Source organism: Heliconius melpomene, chromosome 9, assembly GCF_056956725.1.
Source record: "Heliconius melpomene rosina isolate 202511_hmr_F chromosome 9, ASM5695672v1, whole genome shotgun sequence".
Lineage (NCBI taxonomy): Eukaryota > Metazoa > Arthropoda > Insecta > Lepidoptera > Nymphalidae > Heliconius > Heliconius melpomene.
The window spans coordinates 8,293,080-8,305,970 of record NC_140397.1 but is presented as its reverse complement, the minus strand read 5'-3'; the positions used below and the strand labels follow the sequence as shown (position 1 = coordinate 8,305,970).

The window sequence follows — 12,891 nt, the reverse complement described above, 5'->3', positions numbered from 1 at the left end:
CACTAAGGGCAGAAACATATTTTTAGATAACGTATAAAACATTTTACGTAGCGGGACTCAAATCTAAAACCCAATAAGAAAAAATCCAATCTTGGACTACCACTTATGTGAAATAACATTTTAATTTTTTTAAATATAACCAATACTCTCTTTGCAAAGGTGCAAAAATATTCTTAACAATATAATATTTTTGTGATGTAAGAAAATTATGTTTTCCTCCCGTTTCAATAGAAATTTTGATAAATCCTCTTATAGTGCTCCCCTAAACTCTCCAAGGACACTTTATGTAATGAGGACCGTTGTGGCGTATTGGCCCAAGCGTGCAACTGTAAACGCGATAGGTTGTGGATTCAATTCTAAGCAAAGAAATTAAACATTTAATATTTTCATTTTCCAACACGCAATGCTTCCAAAATTCGACTTAAAATGGAAAACGGAAGTATCTTAACGGGAACGGAGTGTCACGCAGGATACAGGGGGAAGCTAAAAAAAGCTTTTATTTAGGTATATAAAGAAATAAAATTATAAACTGGACGCACCTGTAGCTCCTCTGGTGCTGCACGGGGTCGTGGGCGGCGGTGCCCATCATCAGGAGACCCGAACGCTCGTTTGCCTTGCCCTTCTCCATAAAAAAAACAAAAAAGAAAAAACTTATATATAAAAAAACAGCAGCAATAGCCTTTAAGTATTAACGGTACTCAAAAGGGGTTGTCAATTCAAATATGTGGAAATAAAAAAAAATTCTGCCTAAGCGTTTAATAGGGTAATATAGCGATTTTTACGATCCCAGCTCCATCATTTTTACGGTTAAGCCATTAAGAGAGAGGACTGTGGCCGTTTGAACGATACAGCTGAGTGTATGAGAATGATACTGCTTTAAATTAATTTATTGTTGTTTTTACTGTTGACTGTTGGTGAATATTGTTGTTAGGTATCTTGTAGTCATTGTGACGCCACGCCTGCGACTGTAAATACTGTAGATAGTGGGTTTGATTCCCATATGAAGCGCGGCGTTCAGTTACGCCATTAAAGTATGTCTCAATAGAAATGGAGTGTCTTAACACTAGGTTCTCAGGTTCCCTCTGTCCACTCTACAACGTGCGGGATACAACGTAAATTTAAAAACACGTAAACTTAAGCCCCTTTAAATATATTTATTTATTATAATTTTTTTCATGCTGCATCCCGCATACAGCAGGGTAGGCAGAGGGAACATAGTGAAGATCTTCGTTCGCACCGCCCAATTTTTCGAGTGGGCATGTAGATTGACGGTTGATTGATAACTCAATGCCGTTCTTTATACTGTTAATAATGGGAAATTAAAATATTTCATCTTCGGAATAAGTATCGAACCTACTACTGTCGGAATTACTTAGTCGCGCGCTGTGTCGCTTCGAACACCAGGACGGCCCGAAGTTATTAACTAATTATTCCCAATATAACGTAAACGACGTTAAATTAATTAATCTAATTTAACTGACACCGTCAAAACAATTACCCGCCAACTAAATCATCAAAATGGCGACAAAGCTCACAACAAGATGTCGGGAGACGACAAATCCTATAAAATTGGGCTTTTAAATAGCTTTTAAGATGTTACTATCAATTAGAAACTCGTCACTTGCACTTAAACACTTTTTAACTTGACACTGACATAATAAAGTTATTGGCGGGAAGCGGCCATCTTGTTTATGCGGGTTGGCATAGACAAATATTTTTCTTCGTCAATTCCGGTGACAAAGGCTGTGTTATTAATAAGCTTTAACTTAGTAAACAAGGTTTATTCAAATGGTAAATGGTCTTGAAAATAAATTTTTCCGACGATTTTATTCGTTTTATTTTAACAAAGACATTCTTTTATATAACCTCGAATTTCCTTTTAGAATTAATTTAGTGAAAGGTCAATTTAGATATAATAAGATTGGAATTGACTATGAAATCCTTTGTCCAAGAAAGTGAAATTGTTAATGTGATTTTTACTTTATTTCATGAATAAAATAACAGATAAATATTAAAAAAACTACCTTTATATATTTTACATGTTTATATTTACAATTTGTGTCTAATTGAGATAAAAGGAACAAATTCAAAAGAATCAAATTCTTTACAAAAATATAAAAAATATTAAATAGAAATACATCACTTATAACTTCTATTATATGAAAAGAATCATTGATATCATATTTTATAGGTATTATCATCAAAGAAATAAGATATAAAAGCGATACATTGGCTGTATGTTTGTACATCGTCGTCATAGCGACGGTTGAACACTTTACCAATATTACTTATACTGAATATTTTTTCTTCCAAATAAACATGTCGAAAGCTAAAAAAGATGTCGTGTGGGAAGACCGAGAAGTGCTATTCGATTTACCTTTTGAGTGAGATATTTATTTAGTACGCCTCGCCCGTTAGCCCGCTATAGGCTTCAGCCAACTTGTTTATTTTGTTTGGACTCACTTTCGTCAATAACTTTGTCATACATGTTAATATTTTTGTTGAAATTGTTATAGAGAAATTGGGTTTTGCTATTTTTTGTTAATATTATCTTGTTGGAAAATATTAAACGCTTTACGCTATTTTTTAATATAAGACAATATATTCGCATGTAGTGTTGATTAAAATTTGCTTATTTCAATGTTAGTATTTATTTAGGCACATTCATTTTAAATTAAAAAAAAAAACAAAAACAAATCTCTATTTATTTCTTAACTAAAGTTAGTTAGTTATATTGGTAACTTTCGATAGTTTCATTAATATTATATTTCAGATACCTAAAACTGAGATCTGGTGAAAAAGTGTTTGACAGAATAGAGCCGATAGAAGACACGAAGGGCAACCGCGGGATGAAAGGGCGGCTGGTTGTCACTAATCTGAGGATCATCTGGCACTCTTTGGCGTCACCTAGGATTAACTTATGTAAATTTATATTTTTTTATTTCTACAATTTCTATTTCCATAACTTATCCAAACCTTCTTTTTTTAATTCGAACCAATAGTTCCTGAGATTAGCCCGTTCATCCAAACAAACTCTTCAAATATAAGACTCTCAAGATTTAACTTTGAACATCGGACTGTTAAACACGTGGTTGTGGGTTCCATTGCATTGTCTCTGGTAACAACATAAAGTGTAGTTTTAAGTTTCGCCATTCAACAAGTATGTATCAAAAATTTGGCCAAAAATGGATAAGGGAGTGTCTTAACACTAGATTCCCGCAGCCTTCTCTGCTATATGCGGGTTACAGCATAAATCTGGAAAAATTTCAATTTTACCTTAGGGGAGAGCGGGGCTAAAAGTTACCGAGGTAAGTTGTTCCGATGGAAATAATTTCGCAGAGAAAAGTGATAGGAATATTTAGCAAATATATAGTGAAATGCAATGTGATAGCGCACCCATGGCCAGCATATTGAACAATCCAGTGGCACCCGAAACCAATGGAATAGCACACGGGTGTCGTTGGTGCACGATTGTAAATATTTTTGCATTTCATATTTTTGGTCTATCTCACAAATTTTAACGATTAGCCTCGAGTATGTTAGTGTTTTTTTTACATTATATTACCTACTATTTCGGAACACTATTTGTAAATTATTTATATTTTCTATGTCTTATTTATATTTCATTTTTTTTCAACACGTGTTTTTGGGGCTAGATATTCCCTTTTTTTGGGGCATGTTGTGACCTGTAGTTGTGACGAAAAACTTTCGCCAATTCATTTGTACCAATAATGGGATGTAAATATTGTAATTTTTCATACTAAAAAATATTGTAATTTTGTAAAATGCGGACTTATGCTCGGAAATCAACTCGAGGTTATGTGTCATATGAGTTGATGCAAAAAGCAGCGTATGTAGTTTTCAAAGATTGCAGGAATAAGATAAAAACTGTTACCAAAGAATTACATATACATATTAAGTGCGAAAACCTAAAGGTATAACATTTTTGTTTATTATTTTGGTTTAACAAAATCAAAATAAGTCTTATTTTATGTAAAATTATCTTTTATTTTTTAGTTCCGTTGTTTTTCGGTTCGTTTTTTTTTGTTCAAAATTATTTCTTTTTACGATTTTAAGTGATAAGTAACCTAAAAGAGATACTTCTTAAACGAGTGTTGGTTGTGGTGGTAGTGGTTGTTAACGAGTGACATCTGTTGTGATATGTAAAACTTTTGTGGAAACTAACATTTTGGTATATTAACAAGAAAATACATAAAAAATATTCGGGCGAATTGGGAACCTCTCCCTTTTTTGAAGACGCTTGAAAATGAAAACTTCTTTTTTGAGGTTGGTTGAAAAGAAATGCAACGATGGGGAATCTTACTTCTGACAATAATTTTAACAAAGTTTTCCCTTGTAACTATTCCAGTATAATTAATATTTACCAAAATAAATACAAATTTTCTCAATTTTGACCGGATTTTATAATCAGAACCTAACCAAACTTTCATCAAACTATCCTTGAAGTGTATCTTTTCAAATAAGAAAAGAATCATTAGAATCGGTTGGCGTGATATTGAGTTATTCGTCATTTTGTCGCACACGTACAAATACAAATTTAATACTTATGTGATTTTCTCAAAGATAACATTGTCAAAGATAGACCAAAAAAATTGGTTCCCACATGGGAAGCACTACCTTTCAAATAAAAAAAAAATCATCAAAATCGGTTCACCTAATCAAAAGTTATGAAGTAACATACATAAAAAAAAGAAACAGTCGAATTGATAATCTCCTTTTTTTACAGAAGTCGGTTAAAAAAGATTTGATTTTGCGCCTGGTAATTATTATGATACTGTTGATTATTCCTTAAATAAACAGGCTTTGTTCGATTATTTTTTGTCTTTTATTTTGAAAATAATAGCTTTAAAAATATGGTAACAATTTACCCCGGCCTGTTAACAACTTGCCCCAAGTCGGGGTAAGTTGTTACTTTCCGACTTCAGTCATAAAAAAAATCATAATAAAAAAGTCTTACAAAGAATACCCCAAATTACTGTTTTAATTGCAAGTCTAGATATGTAAGTTGAATTTGATTATATTGTATAAATACTAAAATCAAGTATTCGTAGCAATATTTGAGGTTAAAAAAAAATCGGAACTTTTGGCCCCGCTCTCCCCCACTCTATTTAAAGTAAATAGACTGCAAATACTGCTTCAATCAACATGCACCGTAGTATACCATTTCCCAGTGTTAATATAGAGAGGGAGGAACTCATCGAGATTGTAATTACATCTAAATTACCGTAATCGTGAGTATCGTTGGATTTTTAGAATTAAACGCTTTAAGAGAAAATGTTCTTCGTACGTTTTATAAAAAAAAAAGTTGAACGAGAAATTTGTTATTTTCAGTTTTGGAAATATTCTTGAGAATATAAATACTAATTTTGATTCACTCAGCAGAGTAGTCAAAGGGAGCCTAGTGTTAAGATACTCTACTTTCCACTTTTCGAGATAATACGCTACTGGAGACACTCTGTGTTCAGTGGTTTTGCCTCGACGCCAAGGCGAAGACATGAAGATTAAAATATTAAATTTTCTTGAGTGGGAATTAAACCCATAAGCTATCGCTTTTACAACCACATGCTTCTGCCACTGCTCCACTGCTGCTATCAGCCTCAGGCCTATTTTTTTACAGTTCTTTAAGTTTTCTGGTCGTCCTTTGCTATCTAATATAAGCTGTGGTGGAAAGAGGATCACTAATAAAAATAAGTTGTAGTAGTAAGTATACTACTTATTAAACACCACTCTTTCTCTACAGTTCTTTCAATAAACAGAGTCAGGTTAATTGCAATTAACATTTAATCTTGAGTATGTGGGGAGAACACAACAGTAATCAATTGGTAATTATAAACATATTCAAACGATCAGTTGCTGATATTTAGCTATCAATTACAATTGAAAATTTGCCCATTTCTTGAATAAGAAATAACAAATGAAGTCAACACAAACAACCACTTAACGAAGTTATCGAAACATTCCAGATAGAAAATCAATTTTAAGCACAATCGAATCGCTTCCGAATTCCATTCGCCAATATTTGCATGCATATAGACTCGAAATTGCTCTCTTGACCCTCGCTGTGTGCTATTACTGACCTATTCTAAAGCTTCCTGTGTATAATGCACAGTATATTTATTGATAGACTAGCGTCCTCTCTTGGGTTCACTCGTTTATTATATTAGATAAGGGCTAAACATATTTCTTTTTTGGGTTAGATTGTTGTGGTACACTGCTTCTGACTGTTAACGCGGTGGTTGCAAGTTCGATTTCCTCTTGAAGGATTGAATTATTTTCCTTGTCCTGCCCTGGTACCAGAATAAGTATCTCGAAAACTGGGCGATACGTGGGGAATTGAGTTTCTTAACAGTAGGTTCCCTTGCCTTCCCTGTTATATGCGAGATACAGGATGGAGCTATAAAATGTTGACTAAAACATGAAGTTCAAAAAAATATCACTTAATTAACATAAAGTAATTTAGCAAAATTTTACAACAAAAATATAACAAAAAATTCGTTTTAAAATGTTTGTTTTAATAATTAAATAAAGCAGCCCTTGAATCAATTTTATTAATTATAATTATAAGAGGACGGAAAATGGTAAAGATCAAAATATTTCTATTTTCACGCACTTCCTTAACAGAAAAAAGAAAATCTGGTCTGGCTTTTTCACTTTGCACTGGTTTAAAATGTTGCATTCTTCTCTCTCATTCTCGCGCCCCCTCACGCCCGCTTACACAGTAGGGTAGGCAGAGTGAACCTAGTGCTATGACACTCCGTTCCCCACTTTCCGCGGAATTCTAGAGGCATTTCGTGCTAAGTGGCGGAACTGAACACCGTGCTTTGACCTCGACACCTTAATAAAATATTGATTTAAAAAAATATTTACATACCTTTTAGAAAACATAAAAATTTTAACGTAGCGGGATACGAACCCGTAAAATTATATGTTTTTTAAAAAAAAGATTTCCTTTCCTTTTTAAGTAAAAATCAAAATATGTATAATTTTGATCATTATACGCAGCCTCCGCATCAATTTACTACAATTAGAAGGACGTAGGAATCTTTTAAGATCAAAAACATTCTTTGTACAATTTAATTATTTCTAATTGATATCTTCATAATTCTTCCTACTTTACTCTAATAGCTTTGTTATTCGTCTTCACGAAAAAAAAAACTCCAATTAGAATTAAGTACTTGGAAATAACGAACGATTTATCTGAAGTGAATAAATATTATTATATTATGATTTAGACGCTCTCGTGGCGCAGGGGCACAAATAGGGGATAGGTTGTGAATTCGATTCCCACTCGAGGAAATTGAATATTTAATAATTTCATTTTTCACTCTATTAACGTTGAGTTACATCACTCAACACGCGATACATTTAGAGTTTGGCGGAAGGTGGGTTCGATCCCCACTTTGGGGAAGGTTTATGCTTAATTTATTTTTATTTTCCCGCTCTGTTAATCGAAGCACGGCGTTGAGTTCCACCACTCAACACCACATTGAACATTAATTTATTTATTAGGTACTATATATCGTAACTGATATCTATTTGGCTTTACACAAACGAAACCACCTTAATATCCAATAAATTTGTAATACGGTGTGGTTGTAAACATTTCTCTAATCCCGATAATAGGATAACATCATAGAGTATTCAGGCTTATAATAAGGCATAAATCTATGTCTTTGATCTAATAATAAATAATTATCTCAGCTTTACGCTATAACCCACATTACACGGAAGCACAAAGAAGACGGTCATGGGTTCGATTCCATTAAAAAGAAATAAGTATTTTTATTTGCTCAATCACAAGACAAAGCGCTGTTCTGAGTTGTGCCAGTCAGCATGTCTTGAAAATTTTGCAGCCTACCCACCTAACCTGCTATAAACGACATAGAATGTAATTATAAAAAGATGAACGTAGCTAAAACAAAAGATGATCATTCCACGAACGATCATATTTACTCTTTTTGCCCAATGTTAACTTGTCATTCCCATTAAGGCACTTGCGTTCCCTACTTTCCGCCAAATTCCGGAGGCATTTAAGTGGCGGAAACGCGGCGGTTTTTCTCGTTACCAAAGAGAGAAAATAAAAGTGAATACTAAATATTTAATTTCTTCAAGTGGGAATATGCATCAAGAGTGGCCACTGGCTTCATTAGAATAAAGTTCAACTTTTTCATCAGAGGCCTTCGTGGCACAAGAGTGTGGCTGTAAACGCAATAGTTGTGGGTCGGATTCCACTCGGGAGAATGAAGTTATTAATATTGAGAATTTATTAATATTTTCATTTCTTCACTCTGGTAACAAGGTAAAGCACGGCGTTAAGTTCCGCCACTCAAATCACAATGTCTTGTAAATTCGTAAGAAAGTGGCGAACGAAATATCTTAACACTAGGTTCCCTCTACCCATCCTGCTTATAATTACTATTGCTGCTACTGCTATGAAGTTGAAAACAAAACTAATTTTCCCCAAACGCAGACCTCACAGATGTAAATTTTCATAATAAATCAAAAATTAATTTTAATTATTAATATTTATAATGACTTAATTAAATAAGCTGTAACAATCTTAAATGAATATAATTTTTTATATCTTTTTTCAGCTCTCGGCTTCAACTGCGTCATATCTATAAACACTAAAATCGTCAACTCAGGTCTACGAGGCACGACGCAAGCACTAATTATTTTGGCTGCGTACAGTAAAAATAGATACGAGTTCATTTTTACTAATCTGTCGCCGAACTGCGTGAGACATTATACTACCGTTACTGGAATTTATAAGTAAGTCAAATTTACTTACAGCCTTCCTTAATGAGAGAGAGAGAGAGAAAAAGAAGTCACTGAGGTGACTTGAGAGCACCAGAACCCATCGTTCTTATATAAGAGGCGTCATAAAAGATAAAAACGCACGCATCAACACGCGATGCCTCTTTCAGCGAGAAGCGGTCAACGGAAGTGTTTTAATAGGAATGGAGTATCCTAACATTAGCTTCCCAGGTTCCCTCAACCCTTCCCTACGCTGCTATATGAGTGATATAGCGTGTAGCTAAATAAAATATCGGATAAAAGCATTTTTATTTTTTTATTATTATTATCTTAAGACAAGAAATAATCATCCTTATTCTCGCTCTGGTGTCAAGACGCAATGTCTCCAGAATTCGAAGGACAGCAGGAAACAGAAGAGTTCCCCCACACCACGCCCGTGCTACTATGTGTGGGATACAGCGTAAAGCTAAAAAAAAGAAATAATAATTTGCTTATTTCTTATATCAAATGTGTATTAGTAAAGAATTTTCTTATTTTACTTACTAAATAATAGACATTTTTCATATTTTTCAAGTACAACACTGAGACTCATTAACGAATACAATTTACTTATCCCAAAAATATTAACATGTTTCTTGTATAATAAATATATACATACAAACATAATATGTATGTATGTACACCGTTAAATGAAATTTAGAAACAATTATATTATCATTATTCTCATCACAAATTCATTTTCTTAGAATGAAATATAAGCCTTTGTAATATATCATTTATTTTTCCTTTTATCTTCGCATGTTTCTTTCATTACATGACTGGTATATAGGTAAAATCCTGGTTATTAAAATACGAGGTAATAAAATATCTAAGTGTAGATATAAATAATAAAAATTTCCTCTCTTTTCATTAGTGGAAGTCGAACCCATAATCAATACGTTTACTGTCTCACTGTACCACGATGGGCTACTTACCACTAAGTAGCAAAATCTAAGAAGCTGAATTAATAATTAAAGAAGAAGAAATAATTATATAATTATGAATATACATACAGATTCACGCTCAACCTCGCACAGCAGAGAATACAGAGGGAACCCGGGAACCTATAATTAAGACAGACATTCCGTTCTTATTGAGACACTTACGTTTTCCATATTCTCCCGTAGTAAGTAGGAATCGAACTAACAACTTGCCCCTACGCCACGATGTCTTCATTTTTAATTATCACTAAACTTGGCAATTATAGATAGCTAAGGTTGACACTAAAATTATATGATATAATTGACCTGGTATGATGATGGAGACAGAACCTAAATAGTGGAAATTTTCAGAGGTTACTGGTAAACCATTTAAGTTAACGCTAATATACTTTTTAGTACAGGATTAAAGTGTGTATTTTTTTTCTAACTATATGATTGATGCAAGTTATGGGGCAGGGCATGGCGTGTTACATGGTGTGTGGCATTTCTTCGCTCTGGTGATGAGGCAAAGCACGGCTTTTAGTTCCGTTACCCAACAAGCAAGGCCTCCAAAATTCGATAGAAAGTGAGGAGCGGAATGTCTTAACACTATGCTCCCTCTACCTACCTTGCCACACGTAGGATTTCGTTTACTTTTGTAAATCGTTTTATGTCTTAATCACCAAATTAAATGAACTTTATCTGATACCAGATCTTATGCGTCCTCCAGACTTTACCGTGATCTAAAACTGAGAGGTGCGATTGTACACAACAAACAGTTGCATATGCTGCCTCTTGAAAAGGTAACTCTTTGAAATTTTAAGAAATATTGTTGACTCTTTAAATATATATTAAATACTAACTAAGCCTAATTGGTAAGTAACCCAAACAAAAATAATATTTACTACTTTCACTTTTCAATTCACGCTGTATCCCGCGTAAGGATTGGTAGGCAAAGGTAATCTGGGAACTTAGCGTTCTACGTGAACGGTTCCCTATTTTCCGCCGTATTCTCGAGGCGTTATGTGTTGGCGGTAGTCCACATCGAGCTGCACCACGACTGTCTCTTTTTGTATTAAAATAGAAACTATATGTTTCTATTTATATTCCTTTGTAATTACAGATTTGCCTCCACGAGCAAGGAATATGGAACCTGTCAAGTGAATCCGGCAACCTTGGCACGATGATCGTCAGCAACGTGAGAGTTGTCTGGTACGCAGACATCAATGAAGCCTTTAACGTTTCCATGCCTTATATTACTATAGAGAGTGTATGTTTTCTCTGTTTTATTTTTCAAATTTTTGTAGCTTTGAGTGTATCCCGTATATATATGGATAAAGGGAAGCTGGGAAGCTTGTGTATAGACACTCCGTTCCCCACGCACCGCCCACATTTTGAATAATGTGTTGAATGGCGGACTCGAGAATTTCTCCCGTAGTCAAATGGAAGTAAGTAAATTTGGTCTATGACACGTAATACATTTTAAATCTCTAACTGATCCCTTCTCGATAAGTTAATTATATAAGTTCTTCTTCCTCCTGGCATTAATCCCGTCTATTGCCAGGGTCTGCCTTCCTACTCAACCTACTCCACTTTGCACGGACTTTTACGACTTTACTCTTTTGCGGATTTTAAGACCATATGAACGAAGCCACAGGTAAATGCGAATATGCATTCTAGACTAGTCTAAACAATATTAATTCAATTACAGATATCGATACGAGACTCCAAATTCGGTGATGCACTAGTGATAATGATCAGACCGACATCTGGGGCTTACGTTTTGGGGTTCAGGGCAGATCCTAAACAACGTTTGCGCCCTTTACTCGAGGAATTACAAACACTGCATCAAGCATATACTGAAAAACCTGTCTTCGGTGTTGAAATGAATTGGGAAAATGAGGTATTAATGTTGATGATATTTACTCGTATGATGGGTATACTTTCTTTGTTTAGCTTCGTGCTGTTTGCGCATATAGCAGAGTAGGCAAAGGGAAACACTAGGTGTTTTAAACTAGAAACTAGAATCACATTCTGTATAAAAGATTGGAATTTGCTCTCATTTTTATAATAATAGAATTTGTCATCAGGGTTTGGAGAATGTTTACTCTAATTTGGTTATAGGTACAGATGAGTTGTTTCTGTCTGTTATTTTAATATTTATTATTTATACATAAGCGGTAAAAGCGGTAAGAAAGGTAAGAGGAAGAGCTCGGTTGACCAAGCCGAGACCTGAGGAAGGAAGATGCTGGAGGAAGGTCACGTAATAAGCATGAGGAGCTCCCGTAGGGCGTGTATGACGAGGTTGATAACAGTCGACGAGGCGAGGTATGCAGAGACGGAGTGGCGCTCTCTCTACCTTGCTAGGGAGACAGCGTGAAGCTAGCTTATTTTTTTAGTTTTGTTTAATTATAATAATTTAATAAACGTAGCTATACCTTTTTTATAGATATCAAAGCCAACATACGACGATTTAGAAGAATTAGAAGAAATTGGAGAACCTCGAGGGGAAATGGGCTCTAGTTTGTACTTAGCATCCCAACAAGCACATAATCAGGAAGAAATAAAACAACCAGTGTACAGTCCTTATTTAGGTTTAGCCATTGAACCGTTGAAAGCGGGTTTTACGCTGAAAAGCCTTTTTGAAGTTCAAACAACGAATTGAAATATTTGGAAATTATATTTAATATAATAAAATTATATCTTAATAAATATATATTTATTTATTTATATTTTATGAACTTAATGTATTTTTACTTATAAATATTCTATTTATTGCACCGCCCACTTTTGTGCACCTCCAAAATCCGAAGGTTGTCTGGAAAACCATAAGGCCTTATTGTACTTATTGATAATTCATAAAGTTGTATGTTTTTTTATTATTTTTATGAGCAATAAAGTATATTTATTGTTATTTTTAAGACTATTATTTTATTTTGTTTATAGCAATTTGATTATTTTTAAGAAAAGTTGTAGGTATTGTTTATTTAAACCAATAATTTGTATTAGGTCCATTGCTAAATGTCATAAAAATATTGTGCACACTTGTTGATCATTCTTACAGTCAGTTTTCATGATGATTTGTTTTTTTTTTTTTACTCTGTTATTAAAAACAAGAATTAAATAACGAAATCTATTCAAAGATTTAAGGAAT

At 33.8% G+C, this 12,891-nt stretch overlaps 2 protein-coding genes across 2 annotated transcripts in view; one reads left to right on the top strand and one right to left on the bottom strand.

Moving 5' to 3' along the window:
- LOC146536465 (nephrin-like) overlaps positions 1 to 1,653 on the bottom strand; it is a 141,799-nt gene extending 140,146 nt beyond the window's left edge. The window contains exons 1-2 of the mRNA XM_085189824.1: positions 1,499 to 1,653; positions 540 to 619 (exon numbers count right to left, since the gene is read on the bottom strand). The gene's annotated coding sequence lies outside the window, so the exon portion shown is untranslated. The remainder of the gene's footprint in view (positions 1 to 539; positions 620 to 1,498) is intronic.
- Positions 1,654 to 2,278: 625 nt separating this feature from the next.
- Positions 2,279 to 12,567, top strand: BBS5 (Bardet-Biedl syndrome 5 protein). The gene is made up of 7 exons (XM_085190274.1): positions 2,279 to 2,384; positions 2,774 to 2,922; positions 8,616 to 8,793; positions 10,450 to 10,540; positions 10,861 to 11,007; positions 11,449 to 11,640; positions 12,187 to 12,567. Exons 1-7 carry the CDS (start codon positions 2,320 to 2,322, stop codon positions 12,400 to 12,402), a joined length of 1,038 nt encoding a protein of 345 aa, XP_085046400.1. The 5' UTR covers positions 2,279 to 2,319; the 3' UTR covers positions 12,403 to 12,567.
- The last annotated feature ends 324 nt before the right edge of the window (positions 12,568 to 12,891 follow it).